This window comes from Oncorhynchus nerka, linkage group LG4 (assembly GCF_034236695.1).
Source record: "Oncorhynchus nerka isolate Pitt River linkage group LG4, Oner_Uvic_2.0, whole genome shotgun sequence".
In the NCBI taxonomy this organism is placed as follows: domain Eukaryota; kingdom Metazoa; phylum Chordata; class Actinopteri; order Salmoniformes; family Salmonidae; genus Oncorhynchus; species Oncorhynchus nerka.
In genome coordinates this window covers 102,997,584-103,025,344 of record NC_088399.1, presented here as the reverse complement: position 1 = coordinate 103,025,344, position 27,761 = coordinate 102,997,584, and the positions used below count along the sequence as shown (strand labels likewise).

Here is a 27,761-nt window from a genome sequence, read left to right as displayed (position 1 = left end):
GTGACAGCATGGAATTCAAAGGAGGCGATAGACAGATGGGTAAGGGGAGAAAGAGAGAATGACCACTTGGGAGAGATGAGGATCCCGGTGCCACCACCCCGCTGACCAGAAGCTCTCGGGTGTGCGAGAACACGTGGGCGGACGAAGAGAGAGCAGTAGGAGTAGCAGTGTTGTCTGTGGTGATCCATGTTTCCGTCAGTGCCAAGAAGTTGAGGGACTGAGGGAGGCATAGGCTGAGATGAACTCTGCCTTGTTGGCCGCAGATCGGCAGTTCCAGAGGCTACCGGAGACCTGGAACTCCACGTGGGTCGTGCGCGCTGGGACCACCAGATTAGGTGGCCGCGGCCACGCGGTGTGGAGCGTTTGTATGGTCTGTGCAGAGAGGAGAGAACAGGGATAGACAGACACATAGTTGACAGGCTACACAAGAGGCTACGCTAATGCAAAGGAGATTGGAATGACAAGTGGACTACACGTCTCGAGTGTTCAGAAAGTTAAGCTTACGTAGCAAGAATCTTATTGACTAAAATGATTAAAATGATACAGTACTGCTGAAGTAGGCTAGCTGGCAGAGGCTGCGTTGTTGACTATGTAGGCTAGCTGGCAGTGGCTGCGTTGTTGGCACTACACTAATCAAGTCGTTCCGTTGAGTGTAATAGTTTCTACTGTGCTGCTATTCGGGGCTAGCTGGCTAGCTAGTAGTGTTGATTACGTTACACAGGTGCACCTTGCGCTGGGGACAATAAAAGGCCACTAAAAAGGTGCAGTTTTGTCACAACACAATGCCAAAGATATCTATATTTTTGAGGGAATGTGCAATTGGCATGCTGCCTACAGGAATGTCCACCAGAGCTGTTGCCAGATAATTGAATGTTCATTTCTCTACCACAAGCCACCTCCAACATCGTGTTAGAGAATTTGGCAGTACGTCCAACCGGCATCACAACTGCAGACCACATGTAACCACGCCAGCCCAGGACCTCTACATCCGACTTCTTCACCTGCTGAATAATCTGAGATCAGCCCCCGGGGCGGCAGGGTAGCCCTAGTGGTTAGAGTGTAGAGGCGGCAGGGTAGCCTAGTGGTTAGAGTGTAGAGGCGGCAGGGTAGCCTAGTGGTTAGAGTGTAGAGGCGGCAGGGTAGCCTAGTGGTTAGAGTGTAGAGGCGGCAGGGTAGCCTAGTGGTTAGAGTGTAGAGGCGGCAGGGTAGCCCTAGTGGTTAGAGCGTTGGACTAGTAACCAGACTGTTGCAAGTTCAAATCCCCGAGCTGACAAGGTACCAATCTGTCGTTCTGCCCTTGAACAGGCAGTTAACCCACTGTTCCTAGGCCGTCATTGAAAATAAGAATTTGTTCTTAAGAATTTGCCTGGTAAAATAAAATAAATAAAAACCCGGACAGCTGATGAAACTGAATATTTCTGTCTGTAATAAAGCCCTTTTGTGGGGGAAAAACTCATTCCGATTGACTGGACCTGGCTCCCCAGTGGGTAGGCCTATGGCTGTGCCCAGTCTTGTGAAATCCATAGAGACCTGGCTCCCCAGAGGGTAGGCCTATGGCTGTGCCCAGTCTTGTGAAATCCATAGAGACCTGGCTCCCCAGAGGGTAGGCCTATGGCTGTGCCCAGTCTTGTGAAATCCATAGAGACCTGGCTCCCCAGAGGGTAGGCCTATGGCTGTGCCCAGTCTTGTGAAATCCATAGAGACCTGGCTCCCCAGAGGGTAGGCCATTGGCTGTGCCCAGTCTTGTGAAATCCATAGAGACCTGGCTCCCCAGAGGGTAGGCCTATGGCTGTGCCCAGTCTTGTGAAATCCATAGAGACCTGGCTCCCCAGTGGGTAGGCCTATGGCTGTGCCCAGTCTTGTGAAATCCATAGAGACCTGGCTCCCCAGTGGGTAGGCCTATGGCTGTCTTAAGTCTTGTGAAATCCATAGAGACCTGGCTCCCCAGTGGGTCCAGTGGGTAGGCCTAGTGGGTAGGGCTGTGCCCAGTCTTGTGAAATCCATAGAGACCTGGCTCCCCAGTGGGTAGGCCTATGGCTGTGCCCAGTCTTGTGAAATCCATAGAGACCTGGCTCCCCAGTGGGTAGGCCTATGGCTGTGCCCAGTCTTGTGAAATCCATAGAGACCTGGCTCCCCAGTGGGTAGTCCTATGGCTGTGCCCAGTCTTGTGAAATCCATAGAGACCTGGCTCCCCAGTGGGTAGGCCTATGGCTGTGCCCAGTCTTGTGAAATCCATAGATTATGGTCTAATGAAGTTATTTGAATTGACTGACTTCCTTACATGAGCTGTAACTCAGGAATTGTTGTATTTTGCATTGATATATTTGTTTCCAGTAGCAACACTACTATACTAAAGACAGAGACAGTTACAGGACGGAGGTTGGGGGTTTAAGTCTTTCTCCGTGTGCATCTAGTCTCAAATCAAATAAAAATGTATAACAAAAACGAGATAATGTCAGCTACAGCCTAATGGGTACTACGCTGACAGCTCACTATAATAAATATAACTAAATGATCACAAAATATACTATGTTACAGCCTACGGTACTATCCTGACAAGCTCTACTCACTCCTCATTGAGCCTTCATCGTTGTCCTCCTCATCACTGTTGATGACCATGGTTCCCAGGTCTGCCTCTAACATGGTACTGCCGTGCTCGATCATGGTCTGAGCTCCGTCACTCATGGTGCTGGTAGCTCTCATGGTGCCAGCCCCCTCTGACCCAGACTTCACCATGGTGTGGGAGTCCACTTCCACCTCCTCTTCCTGGACACAGAGAGAGAGAGGACAGTCAGGTCAATCAAACTAACTTGTCCTTTTTACATCAGCAGGTGGACACAGTAAGGTGCTGGGATTCATTCATACAAATACCCACTAACTGCGGAATGTGCAGGCCCAAACCTGAGCTGTGTAGAAGGACATGTTACCCAGGAAATAAAAAATTACGTTCAAAGTATCAACTGCAAATATATCAAATGTGTGCTGGCCCATTATTCTGCTTTCATACTAGGTATCTATTAACACAAAAACAACCTTTTAAGTGTAAAATAAGCATTGGTCTTAAGCAACAAAAGCACTAACGTGTAATCCACCTCTACCAAGGTTTTCCAACACACAGCTTTAACCTACTACAGTAGTTATGTTAGTCTATTGTACTTCAACACTATGTAGGCAGGTTGCTTAGGATTCAAACCTTCTTTGTGGAAGAATGTAGGACTGGCATTTGGACATGAGCTAGCTGACCTTATTCTAAAATGGATGAAATTATTTCAAATCAATCTACACACAATACCCAATGAGGACAAAGCAAAAACAGGTTGACATTTTTGTAACTTTGAAAGTACCTTATATTTCTGGGGGGGTCTGAATACTTTCGGGATGCACTGTATGTTGAATGAGCATGGAGACGAGAGAGCCCTGAGTACCAGGCCATTAGGACCTGATGGAGACGAGAGAGCCCTGAGTACCAGGCCATTAGGACCTGATGGAGACGAGAGAGCCCTGAGTACCAGGCCATTAGGACCTGATGGAGGGACGACAGAGCCCTGAGTACCAGGCCATTAGGACCTGATGGAGACGATAGAGCCCTGAGTACCAGGCCATTAGGACCTGATGGAGACGAGAGAGCCCTGAGTACCAGGCCATTAGGACCTGATGGAGGGACGATAGAGCCCTGAGTACCAGGCCATTAGGACCTGATGGAGGGACAATAGAGCCCTGAGTACCAGGCCATTAGGACCTGATGGAGACGATAGAGCCCTGAGTACCAGGCCATTAGGACCTGATGGAGACGATAGAGCCCTGAGTACCAGGCCATTAGGACCTGATGGAGGGACGATAGAGCCCTGAGTACCAGGCCATTAGGACCTGATGGAGGGACAATAGAGCCCTGAGTACCAGGCCATTAGGACCTGATGGAGGGACAATAGAGCCCTGAGTACCAGGCCATTAGGGACGGGTACTACCAACGCAAGACCACTGTGCATAAGAGGAGATTACCGTGACTCAATGGTCATGTGGAATTGTACTGCGGTCATGACTCGTGACTGTCGGTGTGGCTGTAATACAGTCACTGCAACAGCCCTAGTTGAATCCCCCCCATTAGAGTTCCAGACACTAGAATCTATGCCAAGATGCATTGAAGCTGTTCTGGCTCATGGTGGGCCAACGCCCTATTACGACACTGTTGGTGTTTCCTTTATTTTGACAGTTACCTGTAGCTTTTACGTGAAGTGTTGAGGTCAGCTGTTGTTGTCTAGCTCTAGCTAGCTAGCTAATGGCAAAAGTAATTTGTGTCAAGGTTCCATTACCTTTTCTTTGCCTGTTCAGCAGACTGGTGTTAGCTAACTATTAAGATACGTTTTATTGGTTTCATATTGACTTAGATGAAATGGGGGGAATATTTTAATATAACATTCAGCATCAACCAATCCCCTACTTGTAGTTGACGATCATCAGAACTATAACGCACCTAGAAGCCCAGTGAACATGTCTGAACCCAGCTGCTTTAATGGCTGTGTACTGTGTACATAGATCCTAGACTAAACTATACTTACAGAGTCGTCCTCCTCCTCCAGCTCTCTCTGCTGCTCCTGTTGTCTCTTAGCCTTCATCTCCATGGACTCAGTGATCAGGTCTCTCAGGATGGTGACTGGCTTGGCTGCTGTGATGAACGGATGCTACAGGAGAGAGCGAGAGGAGGATGGCAGTTAGTTGACGAAGCTCCACGTGCCTGCCAGTGGTTTAATATGTTGGTAGAGGAAGGGACAGCATAGCCAGATAACTGTCAAGGTGCTCTGATGAGCTACAGAAGACCACACTATGATGTTCTACCAGTATACAGGAGTCTGTCTGTCTGTCTGTCTCACCTGTGGTAGTAGTCTGTCTGTCTGTCTGTCTGTGTCTCACCTGCGGTAGTCGTCCATCTGTGTGTGTCTCACCTGTGGTAGTCGTCTGTCTGTCTGTCTGTCTGTGTCTCCTCACCTGCGGTAGTCGTCCATCTGTGTGTCTCACCTGTGGTAGTCGTCTGTCTGTCTGTCTGTCTGTCTGTGTCTCACCTGTGGTAGTAGTCTGTCTGTCTGTCACCTGTGGTAGTCGTCTGTCTGTCTGTCTGTCTGTGTCTCACCTGTGGTAGTCGTCTGTCTGTCTGTCTGTCTGTAGTCGTCGGTAGTCTGTCATCTGTGTGTGTCTCACCTGTGGTAGTCGTCTGTCTGTCTGTCTGTCTGTCTGTGTCTCACCTGTGGTACCTGTCTGTCTGTCACCTGTGGTAGTCGTCTGTCTGTCTGTCTGTCTGTCTGTCTGTGTCTCACCTGTGGTAGTAGTCTGTCTGTCTGTCTGTCACCTGTGGTAGTCGTCTCTGTCTGTCTGTCTGTCTGTGTCTCACCTGTGGTAGTCGTCTGTCTGTGTCTCACCTGCGGTAGTCGTCCGTCTGTGTCTCACCTGCGGTAGTCGTCCGTCTGTCTGTCTGTCTCTCACCTGTGGTAGTCGTCCGTCTGTGTCTCACCTGCGGTAGTCGTCCGTCTGTCTGTCTGTGTCTCACCTGTGGTAGTCGTCCGTCTGCGTCTCACCTGCGGTAGTCGTCCGTCTGTCTGTGTCTCACCTGTGGTAGTCGTCTGTCTGTGTCTCACCTGCGGTAGTCGTCCGTCTGTGTCTCACCTGTGGTAGTCGTCCGTCCGTCCGTCCGTCTGTCTGTCTGTGTCTCACCTGCCAAGGCAGCAGCTACTCATCCTGGGGTCCAGCATAATTAAGGCAGTTTATACAACTTTAAAACATTACAATACCTTCACAAATCTCACAGTACACGGTGTGCCCTCAGGCCCCTACTCCACCACTACCACATCTACAGTACACTGTGTGCCCTCAGGCCCCTACTCCACCACTACCACATCTACAGTACACTGTGTGCCCTCAGGCCCCTACTCCACCACTACCACATCTACAGTACACGGTGTGTCCTCGGTAGTCTCAGGCCACATCTACAACACACGGTGTGTCTCCACCACTACCACATCTACACACGGTGTCCTCAGGCCCCTACTCCACCACTACCACATCTACAACACACGGTGTCCTCAGGCCCCTACTCCACCACTACCACATCTACAACACACGGTGTCCTCAGGCCCCTACTCCACCACTACCACATCTACAGTACACTGTCAGGCCCCTACTCCACCACTACCACATCTACACTACGGTGTCCTCAGGCCCCCTCTGTACAACACACGGTGTCCTGTCCTGTGTCCACCACTACCACATCTACACACGGTGTCCTCAGGCCCCTACCCACCACTACCACATCTACAGTACACGGTGTGCCCTCAGGCCCCTACTCCACCACTACCACATCTACAAACACGGTGTCCTCAGGCCCCTACTCCACCACTACCACATCTCCACCACTACAACACACGGTGTGTCCTCAGGCCCCTACTCCACCACTACCACCTACAACACACGGTGTCCTCAGGCCCCTACTCACTACAACACAGGCCCCTACTCCACCACTACAACACACGGTGTGTCCTCAGGCCCCTACTCCACCACTACAACACACGGTGTGTCCTCAGGCCCCTACTCCACCACTACAACACACGTGTGTCCTCAACTCCACCACTACACACACGGTGTGTCCTCAGGTGCCCTCAGGCCCCTACTCCACCACTACAACACACGGTGTGCCCTCAGGTCTCCACCACTACAACACACGGTGGCCCTCAGGCCCCTACTCCACCACTACAACACACGGTGTCCCCTCAGGTGTACTCCACCACTACCACATCTACAGTACACGGTGTTCCCTCAGGCCCCTACTCCACCACTACCACATCTACAGTACACGGTGTGCCCTCAGGCCCCTACTCCACCACTACCACATCTACAGTACACGGTGTGCCCTCAGGCCCCTACTCCACCACTACCACATCTACAGTACACGGTGTGCCCTCAGGCCCCTACTCCACCACTACCACATCTACAACACACGGTGTGTCCTCAGGCCCCTACTCCACCACTACCACATCTACAACACACGGTGTGTCCTCAGGCCCCTACTCCACCACTACAACACACGGTGTGCCCTCAGGCCCCTACTCCACCACTACAACACACGGTGTGCCCTCAGGCCCCTACTCCACCACTACAACACACGGTGTGCCCTCAGGCCCCTACTCCACCACTACAACACACGGTGTGTCCTCAGGCCCCTACTCCACCACTACCACATCTACAGTACACTGTGTGCCCTCAGGCCCCTACTCCACCACTACCACATCTACAACACACGGTGTGCCCTCAGGCCCCTACTCCACCACTACCACATCTACAACACACGGTGTGTCCTCAGGCCCCTACTCCACCACTACAACACACGGTGTGCCCTCAGGCCCCTACTCCACCACTACCACATCTACAACACACGGTGTGTCCTCAGGCCCCTACTCCACCACTACAACACACGGTGTGCCCTCAGGCCCCTACTCCACCACTACAACACACTGTGTGTCCTCAGGCCCCTACTCCACCACTACCACATCTACAACACACGGTGTGCCCTCAGGCCCCTACTCCACCACTACCACATCTACAGTACACGGTGTGCCCTCAGGCCCCTACTCCACCACTACCACATCTACAGTACAGTGTCCTCAGCCACCACTACAACACACTGTGTCCTCAGGTCCACGGTGTGTCCTCAGGCCCCTACTCCACCACTACCACAACAGTACACGGTGTGTCCTCAGGCCCCTACTCCACCACTACAACACACGGTGTGTCCTCAGGCCCCTACTCCACCACTACCACATCTACACTGTGTGCCCTCACTCTACTCCACCACTACACACACACGGTGTGCCCTCAGGCCTCTACTCCACCACTACAACACACGGTGTGTCCTCAGGCCCCTACTCCACCACTACCACATCTACAGTACACGGTGTGTCCTCAGGCCCCTACTCCACCACTACAACACACTGTGTGCCCTCAGGCCCCTACTCCACCACTACCACATCTACAGTACACGGTGTGTCCTCAGGCCCCTACTCCACCACTACCACATCTACAACACACGGTGTGTCCTCAGGCCCCTACTCCACCACTACCACATCTACAGCACACGGTGTGTCCTCAGGCCCCTACTCCACCACTACCACATCTACAGCACACGGTGTGCCCTCAGGCCCCTACTCCACCACTACCACATCTACAGCACACGGTGTGCCCTCAGGCCCCTACTCCACCACTACCACATCTACAACACACGGTGTGTCCTCAGGCCCCTACTCCACCACTACAACACACGGTGTGCCCTCAGGCCCCTACTCCACCACTACAACACACTGTGTGCCCTCAGGCCTCTACTCCACCACTACCACATCTACAACACACTGTGTGCCCTCAGGCCCCTACTCCACCACTACCACATCTACAACACACTGTGTGCCCTCAGGCCCCTACTCCACCACTACCACATCTACAACACACGGTGTGCCCTCAGGCCCCTACTCCACCACTACAACACACTGTGTTCCCTCAGGCCCCTACTCCACCACTACAACACACGGTGTGCCCTCAGGCCCCTACTCCACCACTACAACACACTGTGTGCCCTCAGGCCCCTACTCCACCACTACAACACACGGTGTGCCCTCAGGCCCCTACTCCACCACTACCACATCTACAGTACACGGTGTGCCCTCAGGCCCCTACTCCACCACTACAACACACTGTGTGCCCTCAGGCCCCTACTCCACCACTACAACACACTGTGTGCCCTCAGGCCCCTACTCCACCACTACAACACACTGTGTGCCCTCAGGCCCCTACTCCACTACCACATCTACAGTACACGGTGTGCCCTCAGGCCCCACTCCACCACTACAACACACTGTGTGTCCTCAGGCCTCTACTCCACCACTACCACATCTACAGTACACGGTGTGCCCTCAGGCCCCTACTCCACCACTACCACATCTACAACACACGGTGTGCCCTCAGGCCCCTACTCCACGACTACCACATCTACAACACACGGTGTGCCCTCAGGCCCCTACTCCACCACTACCACATCTACAACACACGGTGTGCCCTCAGGCCCCTACTCCACCACTACCACATCTACAACACACGGTGTGCCCTCAGGCCCCTACTCCACCACTACAACACACTGTGTTCAGGCCCCTACTCCACCACTACAACACACGGTGTGCCTCAGGCCCCTACTCCACCACTACAACACACTGTGTGCCCTCAGGCCCCTACTCCACCACTACAACACACGGTGTGCCCTCAGGCCCCTACTCCACCACTACCACATCTACAGTACACGGTGTGCCCTCAGGCCCCTACTCCACCACTACAACACACTGTGTGCCCTCAGGCCCCTACTCCACCACTACCACATCTACAGTACACGGTGTGCCCTCAGGCCCCTACTCCACCACTACAACACACTGTGTGTCCTCAGGCCTCTACTCCACCACTACCACATCTACAGTACACGGTGTGCCCTCAGGCCCCTACTCCACCACTACCACATCTACAACACACGGTGTGCCCTCAGGCCCGACTACCACATCCACGGTGTGCCCCAGGCCCCTACTCCACCACATCTACAACACACGGTGTGCCCTCAGGCCCCTACTCCACCACTACCACATCTACAACACACGGTGTGCCCTCAGGCCCCTACTCCACCACTACCACATCTACAACACACGGTGTGCCCTCAGGCCCCTACTCCACCACTACCACATCTACAGTACACGGTGTGCCCTCAGGCCCCTACTCCACCACTACAACACACTGTGTTCCCTCAGGCCCCTACTCCACCACTACAACACACTGTGTTCCCTCAGGCCCCTACTCCACCACTACAACACACTGTGTGCCCTCAGGCCCCTACTCCACCACTACAACACACTGTGTTCCCTCAGGCCCCTACTCCACCACTACAACACACTGTGTTCCCTCAGGCCCCTACTCCACCACTACAACACACGGTGTGTCCTCAGGCCCCTACTCCACCACTACCACATCTACAACACACGGTGTGCCCTCAGGCCCCTACTCCACCACTACCACATATCTACAACACACGGTGTGCCCTCAGGCCTCTACTCCACCACTACCACATATCTACAACACACGGTGTGCCCTCAGGCCCCTACTCCACCACTACCACATCTACAACACACGGTGTGCCCTCAGGCCCCTACTCCACCACATCTACAGTACTAAATCCATGTGTATGTGTGTGTATGGTGTGCATGTTATTGTGTGTCTGTGCCAATGGTTGTGTTGCTTCAGTCCCCGCTGTTCCATAAGGTGTTTATCGGTTTCTTAAATCTGATTCTACTGCTGCATCAGTTACCTGATGTGGAATAGAGTTCCATGTAGTCATGGCTCTATGTAGAATGAATAGAGTTCCATGTAGTCATGGCTCTATGTAGTACTGTGGAATAGAGTTCCATGTAGTCATGGCTCTATGTAGTACTGTGGAATAGAGTTCCATGTAGTCATGGCTCTATGTAGTACTGTGGAATAGAGTTCCATGTAGTCATGGCTCTATGTAGTACTGTGGAATAGAGTTCCATGTAGTCATGGCTCTATGTAGTAATGTGGAATAGAGTTCCACTGTCATGGAACTGTAGAGTTCCATGTAGTCATGGCTCTATGTAGTACTGTGGAATAGAGTTCCATGTAGTCATGGCTCTATGTGGTAATGTGGAATAGAGTTCCATGTAGTCATGGCTCTATGTAGTAATGTGGAATAGAGTTCCATGTAGTCATGGCTCTATGTGGTAATGTGGAATAGAGTTCCATGTAGTCATGTCTCTATGTAGTACTGTGGAATAGAGTTCCATGTAGTCATGGCTCTATGGTACTGTGGAATAGAGTTCCATGTGTCATGGCTCTACGTAGGACTGTGGAATAGAGTTCCATGTAGTCATGGCTCTATGTAGTACTGTGGAATAGAGTTCCATGTAGTCATGGCTCTATGTAGTACTGTGGAATAGAGTTCCATGTAGGCATGGCTCTATAGTAGTACTGTGGGAACTGTGGAAGAGTTCCATGTAGTCATGGCTCTATGTAGTACTGTGGAATAGAGTTCCATGTAGTCATGGCTCTATGTAGTACTGTGGAATAGAGTTCCATGTAGTCATGGCTCTATGTAGTACTGTGGAATAGAGTTCCATGTAGTCATGGCTCTATGTAGTAATGTGGAATAGAGTTCCATGTAGTCATGGCTCTATGTAGTAATGTGGAATAGAGTTCCATGTAGTCATGGCTCTATGTAGTACTGTGGAATAGAGTTCCATGTAGTCATGGCTCTGTGTAATGTGGAATAGAGTTCCATGTAGTCATGGCTCTATGTAGTACTGTGGAATAGAGTTCCATGTAGTCATGGCTCTATGTAGTAATGTGGAATAGAGTTCCATGTAGTCATGGCTCTATGTAGTACTGTGGAATAGAGTTCCATGTAGTCATGGCTCTATGCAGTACTGTGTGCCTCCTGTCATGACGTTGCCCTCTTTTGGTACAGCAAGCCCATCCCCCTCTCCCTGCCTCCTTCAACTAGGCTGCTGTGGTCAGAGAAAGGTCGTAAATTCCTGAGAAGACCCTGCCTCATGGCCACACAGTATAGAGAGAGAGTGAAGTTTCATAGAGAACAAATGAATTTCTTCCACCTCACAGAACTGGAGGTCCGAACAAATTTCATGTTCCGGAGAAAGTATAAAAGATCGGTGAAGAATCCAGCTACGAACTCGTCCGTTTGTTACAACTTGGGAAGCTCATGGGAGACGGTGTGGCTACATTACCATAACACTGTTTATATAATAGAGACGGTGTGGCCACATTACCATAACGCTGTTTATATAATAGCCTCAGATATGAGGTTTACATCTAATTGTTGTATAATATGAATAAGTATGATACTGTTTGTAAAATTGTGTAATATGATTTTGAACTGTTTAATGAAGGAAAATCCAATTCCCCTTTGATTTGAAATAAATCAGAGGACCGCCCCTGTGCCCAGTTAGGGTCAGGCATCCTGGGACAGCCCCTTTTCTGAAATTTCGAATAAAACCGAACTTTGAGAAATTATCACCAGACCATTCTTTTCTCCATTAGGAGGGGACAAAGGTTGTAGACCATTGCTGAATCTTTTAACCATACCACGTGGTTAAACACTTAGACTATCGATACTGACAGAATAAGAACAAGTCTTTGATATTAATTACTAGTCTGCAGCTAGGAATTCGGTATCATTGAATGCGAAGAACGACAAACATTTATCCTACAACAACATGAATGAGTGTCACTCTGAACTATCCCCTCTAACCACGACAGAGAGAGAGAGACGGACAATTCTACAAAATAAACAACTTCTCAACAGAGATCAAGACGACACACTGAGCGTAAATATATATATATTGATTGCAATTGTTCCCGAATGAGTGAGCGTTTATGTGCAAAGGATTAGCATTTCAATTGTTATAATTATCACTCTGAGGTGACTTCTCAGCTGACCCCCACTTCCCCTTTAGTCTAACAAGCCGCCATGCCGGTTTAGCCCACTAGGGCACATTCTCCTATCATTTCTTGTAACCATATTTCACTTGTTGTTTTGTTTATGTATTTCTGTGAATTACTTAGTAATAAATAAATGATTGAAGACAATTGATGTATGGATGACTCAGAGGAGAGACTGGGTTCGTGCAGATAATCAACAATTTACGATGTTTGGAATGAGACTAACGTGAGGTAAAGTAAATAATTCATTAATTCGAAGACTAATTGATCAGATAAAATATCTGAAAAGTTATTTTAGGAAATGATAACTTTGTAATCTGAATATTTTCCTTGGTGCCCCGACTTCCTAGTTAATTACAGTTACATGATTAATCAATTTGATAGCGTAATACTAATTACAGAGAATCTTTGATAAAAACAAAGTCTTCAATTTAATGATAGTAAAGATACGACACTCCCTTTGCCTGTGAAGAGACCTCTGGTGGCATGTCTTGTGGGTTATGCATGGGTGTCCGAGCTGTGTGCTAGTAGTTTAAACAGACCTCTGGTGGCATGTCTTGTGGGTTATGCATGGGTGTCCGAGCTGTGTGCTAGTAGTTTAAACAGACCTCTGGTGGCATGTCTTGTGGGTTATGTATGGGTGTCCGAGCTGTGTGTTAGTAGTTTAAACAGACCTCTGGTGGCATGTCTTGTGGGTTATGCATGGGTGTCTGAGCTGTGTGCTAGTAGTTTAGACAGGCAGCTCGGTACATTCAACATGTCAATACCTCTCATAAATACAAGTAGTGATGAAGTCAATATCTCCTCCACTTTGAGCCAGAAGAGATTGACATGCATATTATTAATATTAGTCTCTGTGTAGATCCAAGGGCCTTGCTGCCCTGTTCTGAGCCAATTGCAATTTTCCTAAGTCCTCTTTGTGGCACCTGACCACACGACTGAACAGTAGTCCAGGTGCTACAAAACTAGGGCCTGCAGGACCTGTCTTGTTGATAATGTTGTTAAGAAGGTAGAAACTAGGGCCTGTAGGACCTGTCTTGTTGATAATGTTGTTAAGAAGGTAGAAACTAGGGCCTGTAGGACCTGTCTTGTTGATAATGTTGTTAAGAAGGTAGAAACTAGGGCCTGTAGGACCTGCCTTGTTGATAGTGTTGTTAAGAAGGTAGAAACTAGGGCCTGTAGGACCTGCCTTGTTGATAGTGTTGTTAAGAAGGTAGAAACTAGGGCCTGTAGGACCTGCCTTGTTGATAGTGTTGTTAAGAAGGTAGAAACTAGGGCCTGTAGGACCTGCATTGTTGATAGTGTTGTTAAGAAGGTAGAAACTAGGGCCTGTAGGACCTGCCTTGTTGATAGTGTTGTTAAGAAGGTAGAGCAGCGCTTTATTATGGACACACTTCTCCCCATCTACACTTCTCCCCATCTACACTTCTCCCCATCTACACAGTGTATACTGATGATTCTATTGTGTTTGTTTATGTGTATCTCTGTGTTGTTGTTTGTGTCTCACTGATTTGCTTTATCTTGGCCAGGTCGCAGTTGTAAATGAGAACTTGTTCTCAACTGGCCTATTAAATAAAGGTGAAATCAAATTTTAAAAATCTTAGCTACTGTTGTATCAATATGTTTTTTACCATGACAGGTTACAATCCAGGGTTACTCCAAGCAGTTTAGTCACCTCAACTTTCCACATTATTCACGACAAGATGGATGTGAGGTTTAGGGTTTAGTGAATGATTTGTCCCAAATCTTTTTACGCTGCTGCTACTCTCTGGTTATTATCTATGCATAGTCACTTTAACCATATCTACATGTACATACTACCTCAATAAGCCTGACTAACCGGTGTCTGTATGTAGCCTCGCTACTCTCTGTTCATCATATATGCATAGTCACTTTAACCATATCTACATGTACATACTACCTCAATCAGCCTGACTAACAGGTGTCTGTATGTAGCCTCGCTACTTCTATAGCCTCTCTACTGTATATATCCTGCCTTTTTACTGTTGTTTTATTTCTTTACTTACTTATTGTTCACCTAGTACCTTTTTTGCACTATTGGTTAGAGCCTGTAAGTAAGCATTTCACATGTTGTATTCAGCGCATGTCACAAATAAACTTTGATTTTTGATTTGAAATACAATGCTTTTAGTGTTATAAATATTTAGAACTAACTTATTCCTTGCCACCCATTCTGTAACTAACTGTAACTCTTTGTTAAGTGATGCAGTCATTTCAGTCACTGTAATAGTGAACGTGTATAGTGTTGAGTCATCCACATACATAGACACACTGGCTTTACTCAAAACCAGTGGCATGTCATTAGTAAAGATTGAACAAAGTAAAGGGCCTAGACAGCTGCCCTGGGGAATTCCTGATTCTACCTGGATAATATTGGAGAGGCTCCCATTAAAGAACACCCTCTGTGTTCTGTTAGACAGGTAACTCTTTGTCCACATTATAGCAGGGGGTGTAAAGCCATAACACCCTCTGTGTTCTGTTAGACAGGTAACGCTTTATCCACATTATAGCAGGGGGTGTAAAACCATAACACCCTCTGTGTTCTGTTAGACAGGTAACTCTTTATCCACATTATAGCAGGGGGTGTAAAACCATAACACCCTCTGTGTTCTGTTAGACAGGTAACTCTTTATCCACATTATAGCAGGGGGTGTAAAGCCATAACACCCTCTGTGTTCTGTTAGACAGGTAACTCTTTATCCACATTATAGCAGGGGGTGTAAAGCCATAACACCCTCTGTGTTCTGTTAGACAGGTAACTCTTTATCCACATTATAGCAGGGGTGTAAAGCCATAACACCCTCTGTGTTCTGTTAGACAGGTAACTCTTTATCCACATTATAGCAGGGGTGTAAAACCATAACACCCTCTGTGTTCTGTTAGACAGGTAACTCTTCATCCACATTATAGCAGGGGGTGTAAAGCCATAACACCCTCTGTGTTCTGTTAGACAGGTAACTCTTTATCCACATTATAGCAGGGGGTGTAAAGCCATAACACCCTCTGTGTTCTGTTAGACAGGTAACTCTTTATCCACATTATAGCAGGGGGTGTAAAACCATAACACCCTCTGTGTTCTGTTAGACAGGTAACTCTTCATCCACATTATAGCAGGGGGTGTAAAGCCATAACACCCTCTGTGTTCTGTTAGACAGGTAACTCTTTATCCACATTATAGCAGGGGGTGTAAAACCATAACACCCTCTGTGTTCTGTTAGACAGGTAACTCTTTATTCACAGTATAGCAGGGGGTGTAAAACCATAACACCCTCTGTGTTCTGTTAGACAGGTAACTCTTTATTCACAGTATAGCAGGGGGTGTAAAACCATAACACCCTCTGTGTTCTGTTAGACAGGTAACTCTTTATCCACATTATAGCAGGGGGTGTAAAACCATAACACCCTCTGTGTTCTGTTAGACAGGTAACTCTTTATCCACATTATAGCAGGGGGTGTAAAGCCATAACACCCTCTGTGTTCTGTTAGACAGGTAACTCTTTATCCACATTATAGCAGGGGTGTAAAACCATAACACCCTCTGTGTTCTGTTAGACAGGTAACTCTTTATTCACAGTATAGCAGGGGTGTAAAACCATAACACCCTCTGTGTTCTGTTAGACAGGTAACTCTTTATCCACATTATAGCAGGGGTGTAAAACCATAACACCCTCTGTGTTCTGTTAGACAGGTAACTCTTTATCCACATTATAGCAGGGGTGTAAAGCCATAACACCCTCTGTGTTCTGTTAGACAGGTAACTCTTTATCCACATTATAGCAGGGGGTGTAAAGCCATAACACCCTCTGTGTTCTGTTAGACAGGTAACTCTTTATCCACATTATAGCAGGGGTGTAAAACCATAACACCCTCTGTGTTCTGTTAGACAGGTAACTCTTTATCCACATTATAGCAGGGGGTGTAAAGCCATAACACCCTCTGTGTTCTGTTAGACAGGTAACTCTTTATCCACATTATAGCAGGGGGTGTAAAGCCATAACACCCTCTGTGTTCTGTTAGACAGGTAACTCTTTATCTACATTATAGCAGGGGGTGTAAAACCATAACACCCTCTGTGTTCTGTTAGACAGGTAACTCTTTATTCACAGTATAGCAGGGGGTGTAAAACCATAACACCCTCTGTGTTCTGTTAGACAGGTAACTCTTTATCCACATTATAGCAGGGGGTGTAAAACCATAACACCCTCTGTGTTCTGTTAGACAGGTAACTCTTCATCCACATTATAGCAGGGGGTGTAAAGCCATAACACCCTCTGTGTTCTGTTAGACAGGTAACTCTTTATCCACATTATAGCAGGGGGTGTAAAACCATAACACCCTCTGTGTTCTGTTAGACAGGTAACTCTTTATTCACAGTATATCAGGGGGTGTAAAACCATAACACCCTCTGTGTTCTGTTAGACAGGTAACTCTTTATCCACATTATAGCAGGGGGTGTAAAACCATAACACCCTCTGTGTTCTGTTAGACAGGTAACTCTTTATCCACATTATAGCAGGGGTGTAAAGCCATAACACCCTCTGTGTTCTGTTAGACAGGTAACTCTTTATCCACATTATAGCAGGGGGTGTAAAGCCATAACACCCTCTGTGTTCTGTTAGACAGGTAACTCTTTATCCACATTATAGCAGGGGGTGTAAAGCCATAACACCCTCTGTGTTCTGTTAGACAGGTAACTCTTTATCCACATTATAGCAGGGGGTGTAAAGCCATAACACCCTCTGTGTTCTGTTAGACAGGTAACTCTTTATCCACATTATAGCAGGGGTGTAAAGCCATAACACCATCTGTGTTCTGTTAGACAGGTAACTCTTTATCCACATTATAGCAGGGGTGTAAAGCCATAACACCCTCTGTGTTCTGTTAGACAGGTAACTCTTTATCCACATTATAGCAGGGGGTGTAAAGCCATAACACATATGTCTTTCCAGCAGCAGACTATGATCCTTAATGTCAAAAGCTGCACTGAAGTCTAACAAGACAGCCCCCACAATCTGTTCTTTCATCAATTTGTCTCAGCCAATCATCAGTCATTTGTGTAAGTGCTTGTTGAATGTCCTTCCATATAAGGGTGTTGAAAGTCTGTTGTCAATGTGTTTACTGTGAAATAACATTGTATCTGGTCAAACACCATTTTTTCCAGAAGTTTACTAAGGGTTGGCAACAGGCTGATTGGTCGGCTATTTGAGCTAGTGAAGCGGGCTTTACTATTCTTAGGTAGAGGAATGACTTTGATTCCCTCCAGGCCTGAGGACACACTTTCTAGTAGGCTTAAATTGAAGATGTGGCAAATAGGAGTGGCAATATTGTCCGCTATTACCCTCAGTAATTTTCGATCTAAGTTCTCAGACCCCGGTGGTTTGTCGTTGTTGATCAACAATACTTTTTTCACCTCGTCCATAATGACTTTACGGAATTCAAAAATACAATTCTGGTCTTTTATAATTTGGTCACTCGATATATTTGGATGTGTAGTGTATCTCTCACCTGTAGTAGTTGTGTGTGTGTATCTCTCACCTGTAGTAGTTGTGTGTGTGTATCTCGCACCTGTAGTAGTTGTGTGTGTATCTCTCACCTGTAGTAGTTGTGTGTGTATCTCTCACCTGTAGTAGTTGTGTGTGTATCTCTCACCTGTAGTAGTGTGTGTGTGTATCTCTCACCTGTAGTAGTTGTGTGTGTATCTCTCACCTGTAGTAGTTGTGTGTGTGTATCTCTCACCTGTAGTAGTTGTGTGTGTATCTCTCACCTGTAGTAGTTGTGTGTGTAGTTGTGTGTGTATCTCTCACCTGTAGTAGTTGTGTGTGTATCTCTCACCTGTAGTAGTTGTGTGTATCTCTCACCTATAGCTCTCACCTGTAGTAGTTGTGTGTGTATCTCTCACCTGTAGTAGTTGTGTGTGTATCTCTCACCTGTAGTAGTTGTGTGTGTATCTCTCACCTGTAGTTGTGTGTGTATCTCTCACCTGTAGTAGTTGTGTGTGTATCTCTCACCTGTAGTAGTTGTGTGTGTATCTCTCACCTGTAGTAGTTGTGTGTGTATCTCTCACCTGTAGTAGTTGTGTGTGTATCTCTCACCTGTAGTAGTTGTGTGTGTATCTCTCACCTGTAGTAGTTGTGTGTGTGTATCTCTCACCTGTAGTAGTTGTGTGTGTGTATCTCTCACCTGTAGTAGTTGTGTGTGTATCTCTCACCTGTAGTAGTTGTGTGTGTATCTCTCACCTGTAGTAGTTGTGTGTGTATCTCTCACCTGTAGTCGTTGTGTGTGTATCTCTCACCTGTAGTAGTTGTGTGTGTATCTCTCACCTGTAGTAGTTGTGTGTGTATCTCTCACCTGTAGTAGTTGTGTGTGTGTGTGTGTATCTCTCACCTGTAGTAGTTGTGTGTGTCTCACCTGTAGTAGTTGCGTGGCTGTAGCTCTCTGTTCTGGGTTCTTCACCAGACATTTCTTTACAAAGTGTGTGAAGTCGTCTGTCCACAGCTCAGGCTTCCTGAACGTAGGTGGAGGGTTGGTTGGGATCATGAAAATAGCCTGACAGTAATACAGAGGAAGAAGAGACAGAAAACACCTAGTTAAGCAGGAAGTATAGAAGCCTCAATGTAAACCCTAATGAATGTCTATAGACCGCTTGGTACAGAACCTCTCTGTAACCCTAATGAATGTCTATAGACCGCTTGGTACAGAACCTCTCCGTAACCCTAATGAATGTCTATAGACCGCTTGGTACGGAACCTCTCCGTAACCCTAATGAATGTCTATAGACCGCTTGGTACAGAACCTCTCCGTAACCCTAATGAATGTCTACAGACCGCTTGGTACAGAACCTCTCCGTAACCCTAATGAATGTCTATAGACCGCTTGGTACAGAACCTCTCCGTAACCCTAATGAATGTCTATAGACCGCTTGGTACGGCACCTGCAAAGCACCCGACCGCAAGGTGCTACAAAGTGTGTTGAGTAAAGCCCAGTTCATCACTGGGGCCGAGAGCTCCCTACCATCCAGGACCTTTATATCAGGCGGTGTCAGAGGAAGGTCCTAAACATGTGTCAGACTCCAGCCACCCAAGTCATAAACTGTTCTGTGTGCTACCGCACGGCAAACGATACCGCTGCACTAAGTGTGGAACCAACAGGACCCTGAACAGCTTCTACCCCCAAGCCATAACATTTACATTTACATTTAAGTCATTTAGCAGACGCTCTTATCCAGAGCGACTTACAAATTGGTGCATTCACCTTATGACATCCAGTGGAGCAGCCACTTTACAATAGTGCATCTAAATCTTTTAAGGGGGGTGAGAAGGATTACTTTATCCTATCCTAGGTATTCCTTAAAGAGGTGGGGTTTCAGGTGTCTCCGGAAGGTGGTGATTGACTCCGCTGTCCTGGCGTCGTGAGGGAGTTTGTTCCACCATTGGGGGGCCAGAGCAGCGAACAGTTTTGACTGGGCTGAGCGGGAACTGTACTTCCTCAGTGGTAGGGAGGCGAGCAGGCCAGAGGTGGATGAACGCAGTGCCCTTGTTTGGGTGTAGGGCCTGATCAGAGCCTGGAGGTACTGAGGTGCCGTTCCCCTCACAGCGCCATAGGCAAGCACCATGGTCTTGTAGCGGATGCGAGCTTCAACTGGAAGCCAGTGGAGAGAGCGGAGGAGCGGGGTGACGTGAGAGAACTTGAGAAGGTTGAACACCAGACGGGCTGCGGCGTTCTGGATGAGTTGTAGGGGTTTAATGGCACAGGCAGGGGAGCCCAGCCAACAGCGAGTTGCAGTAATCCAGACGGGAGATGACAAGTGCCTGGATTAGGACCTGCGCCGCTTCCTGTGTGAGGCAGGGTCGTACTCTGCGGATGTTGTAGAGCATGAACCTACAGGAACGGGCCACCGCCTTGATGTTAGTTGAGAACGACAGGGTGTTGTCCAGGATCACGCCAAGGTTCTTAGCGCTCTGGGAGGAGGACACAGTGGAGTTGTCAACCGTGATGGCGAGATCATGGAACGGGCAGTCCTTCCCCGGGAGGAAGAGCAGCTCCGTCTTGCCGAGGTTCAGCTTGAGGTGGTGATCCGTCATCCACACTGATATGTCTGCCAGACATGCAGAGATGCGATTCGCCACCTGGTCATCAGAAGGGGGAAAGGAGAAGATTAATTGTGTGTCGTCTGCATAGCAATGATAGGAGAGACCATGTGAGGTTATGACAGAGCCAAGTGACTTGGTGTATAGCGAGAATAGGAGAGGGCCTAGAACAGAGCCCTGGGGGACACCAGTGGTGAGAGCACGTGGTGAGGAGACGGATTCTCGCCACGCCACCTGGTAGGAGCGACCTGTCAGGTAGGACGCAATCCAAGCGTGGGCCGCGCCGGAGATGCCCAACTCGGAGAGGGTGGAGAGGAGGATCTGATGGTTCACAGTATCGAAGGCAGCCGATAGGTCTAGAAGGATGAGAGCAGAGGAGAGAGAGTTAGCTTTAGCAGTGCGGAGCGCCTCAATGATACAGAGAAGAGCAGTCTCAGTTGAATGACTAGTCTTGAAACCTGACTGATTTGGATCAAGAATTCTGAGAGAGATAGCGGGAGAGCTGGCCAAGGACGGCACGTTCAAGGGTTTTGGAGAGAAAAGAAAGAAGGGATACTGGTCTGTAGTTGTTGACATCGGAGGGATCGAGTGTAGGTTTTTTCAGAAGGGGTGCAACTCTCGCTCTCTTGAAGACGGGAGGGACGTAGCCAGCGGTCAGGGATGAGTTGATGAGCGAGGTGAGGTAAGGGAGAAGGTCTCCGGAAATGGTCTGGAGAAGAGAGGAGGGGATAGGGTCAAGCGGGCAGGTTGTTGGGCGGCCGGCCGTCACAAGACGCGAGATTTCATCTGGAGAGAGAGGGGAGAAAGAGGTCAGAGCACAGGGTAGGGCAGTGTGAGCAGAACCAGCGGTGTCGTTTGACTTAGCAAACGAGGATCGGATGTCATCGACCTTCTTTTCAAAATGGTTGACGAAGTCATCTGCAGAGAGGAGGAGGGGGGGATTCAGGAGGGAGGAGAAGGTGGCAAAGAGCTTCCTAGGGTTAGAGGCAGATGCTTGGAATTTAGAGTGGTAGAAAGTGGCTTTAGCAGCAGCGACAGAAGAGGAAAATGTAGAGAGGAGGGAGTGAAAGGATGCCAGGTCCGCAGGGGAGGCGAGTTTTCCTCCATTTCCGCTCGGCTGCCCGGAGCCCTGTTCTGTGAGCTCGCAATGAGTCGTCGAGCCACGGAGCGGGAGGGGAGGACCGAGCCGGCCTGGAGGATAGGGGACATAGAGAGTCAAAGGATGCAGAAAGGGGAGGAGAGGAGGGTTGAGGAGGCAGAATCAGGAGATAGGTTGGAGAAGGTTTGAGCAGAGGGAAGAGATGATAGGATGGAAGAGGAGAGTAGCGGGGAGAGAGAGCGAAGGTTGGGACGGCGCGATACCATCCGAGTAGGGGCAGTGTGGGAAGTGTTGGATGAGAGCGAGAGGGAAAAGGATACAAGGTAGTGGTCGGAGACTTGGAGGGGAGTTGCAATGAGGTTAGTGGAAGAACAGCATCTAGTAAAGATGAGGTCGAGCGTATTGCCTGCCTTGTGAGTAGGGGGGGAAGGTGAGAGGGAGAGGTCAAAAGAGGAGAGGAGTGGGAAGAAGGAGGCAGAGAGGAATGAGTCAAAGGTAGACGTGGGGAGGTTAAAGTCGCCCAGAACTGTGAGAGGTGAGCCGTCCTCAGGAAAGGAGCTTATCAAGGCATCAAGCTCATTGATGAACTCTCCGAGGGAACCTGGAGGGCGATAAATGATAAGGATGTTAAGCTTGAAAGGGCTGGTAACTGTGACAGCATGGAATTCAAAGGAGGCGATAGACAGATGGGTAAGGGGAGAAAGAGAGAATGACCACTTGGGAGAGATGAGGATCCCGGTGCCACCACCCCGCTGACCAGAAGCTCTCGGGGTGTGCGAGAACACGTGGGCGGACGAAGATAGAGCAGTAGGAGTAGCAGTGTTATCTATGGTGATCCATGTTTCCGTCAGTGCCAAGAAGTCTTAGGGACTTGAGGGAGGCATAGGCTGAGATGAACTCTGCCTTGTTGGCCGCAGATCGGCAGTTCCAGAGGCTACCGGAGACCTGGAACTCCACGTGGGTCGTGCGCGCTGGGACCACCAGATTAGGGTGGCCGCGGCCACGCGGTGTGGAGCGTTTGTATGGTCTGTGCAGAGAGGAGAGAACAGGGATAGACAGACACATAGTTGACAGGCTACAGAAGAGGCTACGCTAATGCAAAGGAGATTGGAATGACAAGTGGACTACACGTCTCGAATGTTCAGAAAGTTGAGCTTACGTAGCAAGAATCTTATTGACTAAAATGATTAAAAATGATACAGTACTGCTGAAGTAGGCTAGCTGGCAGTGGCTGCGTTGTTGACTTTGTAGGCTAGCTGGCAGTGGCTGCGTTGTTGATTCGGGGGCTAGCTGGCTAGCTAGCAGTGTTGATTACGTTACGTTGCGTTAAAAGAACGACAATAGCTGGCTAGGTAACCTAGAAAATCGCTTTAGACTACACAATTATCTTTGATACAGAGACGGCTATGTAGCTAGCTATGTAGCTAGCTACGATCAAACAAATCAAACCGTTGTACTGTAATAAAATGAAATGAAAATGTGATACTACCTGTGGAGCGAGGCGGAATGCGACCGGGTTGTAAGACTGCTAAACAAGACCGCTAAATAGCTAATCAAATGCCAACCCGGACTACCGGCATTGACCCTTTTTTCCACTAACGCTCTTGCACGGACTCTATGCACACACACAGTACCAGTCAAAAGTTTGGACAGACCTACTCATTCAAGAGTTTTTCTTTTTACTATTTTCTACATTGTAGAATAGCAATGAAGACATCACAACTATGAAACACATATGGAATCATGAAGTAACAAAAAAAAAGTGTTAAACAAATCAAAATATACTTTATATTCTTCAAAGTTGCCACCCTTCACCTAGATGACAGCTTTGCACACTCTTGGCATTCTCTCAACCAGCTTAACCTGGAATTCTTTTACATCAGTCTTGAAGGAATTCCCACATATGCTGAGCATTTGTTGTCTGCTTTTCCTTCACTCTGCGGTCCAACTCATCCTAAATCATCTCAACTGGGTTGAGGTTGGGTGATTGTGGAGGCCAGGACATCTGATGCAGCACTCCATCACTCTCCTTCTTGGTCAAATAGCCCTTACACAACCTGGAGGTGTGTTTTGAGTCATTGTCCTGTTGAAAAACAAATGATAGTCCCACTAAGCCCAAACCAGATGGGATGGCGTATCGCTGCAGAATGCTGTGGTAGCCATGCTGGTTAAGTGTGTCTTGAATTATAAATAAATCACTGACAGTGTCACCAGCAAAGCACCCCCACACCATCACACCACCTCCTCCATGCTTCACGGTGGGAAATACACATGCAGAGATAATCCGTTCAGCCACACCTAGTCTCACGAAGACACGGCGGTCTCCAATTTGGACTCATCAGACCAAAGGACAGATTTCCACTGGTCTAATGTCCATTGCTCGTGTTTCTTGGCCCAAGCAAATCTCTTATTATTGGTGTCCTTTAGTAGTGGTTTCTGATTCACGCAGTCTCCTCTGAACAGTTGATTTTGAGATGTGTCTGTTACTTGAACTCTGTGAAGCATTTATTTGGGCTGCTATTTCTGAGGCTGGTAACTCTAATAAACTTATGCTCTGCAGCAGAGGTAACTCTGGGTCCTCCTTTCCTGTGGCGGTCCTCATGAGCGCCAATGTAATCATTGCGCTTGATGGGTTTTGCGACTGCACTTGAAGAAACTTTCAGAGTTCTTGAAATGTTCTGTATTGACTGACCTTCATTTTTTTTTTTTTACCAAATAGGGTTATGTTCTGTATACCACCCCTACCTTGTCACAACACAACTGATTGGCTCAAACACATTAAGGAAAGACATTCCACAAATGAAGTTAAGGCACACCTGTTAAATTAAAATGCATTCCAGGTGACTACCTCATGAAGCTGGTTGAGAGAATGCCAAGAGCGTGCAAAGCTGTCGTGAAGGCAAAGCTTGGCTACTTTGAAGAATCTCAACTATATTTTGATTTGTGTAAGACTTTTTTAGTAACTACATGATTCCATGTGTGTAATTTCCTAGTTTTGATGTCTTCACTATTATTCTACAGAGTAGAAAATAGTCCAAATAAAGAAACTTTTGACCAGTCAGAAGTTGACACCGACTCATTCCAGGGTTCATCTTTATTTGTACTATTTTCTACATCATAGAATAATAGTGAAGACATCAAAACTATGAAATAACACATATGGAATCATATAGTAACCAAAAAAGGGTTATAAAATATATTTGGAAGAATGTTTATTTGTGATTATGAGACATCCAGGTGAAGTATCCCAGATGTCTTATAGTATAGTCACCAGCTAGGTGAATTATAATCAACATGTAGACTAACCTCACTGTCCTGCCCAAACTCAGACTCACCCTCATGGGATGTATATCAGCGTAGGGAGGTTTGCCCTCAGCCATCTCTATAGAGGTGATGCCCAGGGTTAGAGGTCAGACTCACCCTCATGGGATGTATATCAGCGTAGGGAGGTTTGCCCTCAGCCATCTCTATAGAGGTGATGCCCAGGGTTAGAGGTCAGACTCACCCTCATGGGATGTATATCAGCGTAGGGAGGTTTGCCCTCAGCCATCTCTATAGAGGTGATGCCCAGGGTTAGAGGTCAGACTCACCCTCATGGGATGTATATCAGCGTAGGGAGGTTTGCCCTCAGCCATCTCTATAGAGGTGATGCCCAGGGTTAGAGGTCAGACTCACCCTCATGGGATGTATATCAGCGTAGGGAGGTTTGCCCTCAGCCATCTCTATAGAGGTGATGCCCAGGGTTAGAGGTCAGACTCACCCTCATGGGATGTATATCAGCGTAGGGAGGTTTGCCCTCAGCCATCTCTATAGAGGTGATGCCCAGGGACCAGATGTCTGCCACACAGTTATATCCTATCTCCTGGATGACCTCTGGAGCCATCCAGAACGGAGTCCCGATCACCGTGTTCCGCTTTGCCATCGTGTCCTAGACAGGGACAGAATAATACGAGCATTAGTCTCATCTATATATAAACTTCTGTGATACACTGCTACAATCACTACAAGGATAATAAGAACGCCTGATCAAACTCACACCAGATTACATCGTTAGTCAGAATTCAGTTCAGGGAGACAGAGAGAGTTGAAGACAGACAGGCAGACAGACAGGTAGACAGACAGACAGGCAGGCAGGTAGACTCAGACAGACAGGCAGGCAGACACAGACAGACAGACAGGCAGACACAGACAGGCAGACACAGACAGGTAGACAGACACAGACAGGTAGACAGACACAGACATGCAGACACAGACAGGTAGACACAGACAGGCAGACAGGCAGACAGACAGGCAGACACAGACAGGCAGACAGACACAGACATGCAGACAGGCAGACACAGACAGGTAGACAGACACAGACAGGTAGACAGACACAGACAGGTAGACACAGACAGGTAGACACAGACAGGTAGACACAGACAGGTAGAGTCAGGCAGGCAGGCAGACACAGGCAGGCAGACAGACACAGACATGCAGACAGGCAGACACAGACAGGTAGACAGACACAGACAGGTAGACACAGACAGGTAGACACAGACAGGTAGACACAGACAGGTAGACAGACACAGACAGGTAGACAGACACAGACAGGTAGACAGACACAGACAGGTAGACACAGACAGGTAGACACAGACAGGTAGACTCAGACAGGCAGACACAGACAGGCAGACACAGACAGGCAGACAGACATAGACATGCAGACAGGCAGACACAGACAGGTAGACACAGACAGGTAGACACAGACAGGTAGACACAGACAGGTAGACAGACTCAGGCAGGCAGGCAGACACAGGCAGGCAGACACAGGCAGGCAGGCAGACACAGGCAGGCAGACTCAGGCAGGCAGACTCAGACAGGCAGACTCAGACAGGTAGACAGGCAGACAGACAGACACAGGAAGACTCAGACAGGCAGACTCAGACAGGCAAACAGGCAGACACAGACAGGTAGACAGGCAGACAGACAGACACAGGCAGGCAGGCAGACACAGGCAGGCAGACTCAGACAGGCAGACTCAGACAGGCAGACTCAGACAGGCAGACTCAGACAGGCAGACTCAGACAGGCAGACTCAGACAGGCAGACTCAGACAGGCAGACTCAGACAGGTAGACACAGACAGGCAGACTCAGACAGGCAGACTCAGACAGGCAGACTCAGACAGGCAGACTCAGACAGGCAGACACAGACAGGCAGACTCAGACAGGCAGACTCAGACAGGCAGACTCAGACAGGCAGACTCAGACAGGCAGACTCAGACAGGTAGACAGACCGTGAGTTGTCCCGCTACTCCAAAGTCAGCCAGTTTGGCATGGCCCTCTGTGTTGAGGAGAATGTTGCCTGCCTTGATGTCTCTGTGGATCTTCCTCATGAAATGCAGATACTCCAGACCTTTCAATGTGGACTTGAGGATGGTGGCTATCTCATCCTCTGTGAGCTTTACAAGAGGAGATGGTTTAAATGATTCATTCTGATAATTCAGTAGTCTATGAATACACATTAACATGAGAAATGAATGGTAAAAGGCTACCGAAATACAAAAGGTCATCTTCATTCTCACACTTTTAGTCAATATACTGACCGTCTTATTGCGTAGTCTGATGATGTCTGAAACAGAGCCGGCTCCACAGTACTCCATCACTATCCACAGGTCTGTGTTCTTAAAGTAGCTGCCATAGTACTTCACCACATAGGGGCTGGACAGGAGGAGAGACAGAACAAACATGTTGCTGACCAAACAGAGTGTGGTACTGGTTATAGTAACAGAGTGTGTGGTACTGGTTATAGTAACAGAGTGTGGGGTACTGGTTATAGTAACAGAGTGTGTGGTACTGGTTATAGTAACAGAGTGTGGGGTACTGGTTATAGTAACAGAGTGTGTGGTACTGGTTATAGTAACAGAGTGTGGGGTACTGGTTATAGTAACATAGTGTGTGGTACTGGTTATAGTAACAGAGTGTGAGGTACTGGTTATAGTAACAGAGTGTGTGGTACTGGTTATAGTAACAGAGTGTGGGGT

At 48.2% G+C, this 27,761-nt stretch overlaps 1 protein-coding gene across 1 annotated transcript in view; it reads right to left on the bottom strand.

Moving 5' to 3' along the window:
• The window catches only part of LOC115125864 (serine/threonine-protein kinase 3-like), a 53,571-nt gene that overhangs the window by 9,508 nt on the left and 16,302 nt on the right, over window positions 1-27,761 (bottom strand). Inside the window, exons 4-9 of the mRNA XM_065018076.1 lie at window positions 27,324-27,438; window positions 27,015-27,179; window positions 25,505-25,672; window positions 18,967-19,104; window positions 4,557-4,679; window positions 2,571-2,766 (exon numbers count right to left, since the gene is read on the bottom strand). Of these exons, the coding sequence (XP_064874148.1) occupies window positions 2,571-2,766; window positions 4,557-4,679; window positions 18,967-19,104; window positions 25,505-25,672; window positions 27,015-27,179; window positions 27,324-27,438 (905 nt within the window). The remainder of the gene's footprint in view (window positions 1-2,570; window positions 2,767-4,556; window positions 4,680-18,966; window positions 19,105-25,504; window positions 25,673-27,014; window positions 27,180-27,323; window positions 27,439-27,761) is intronic.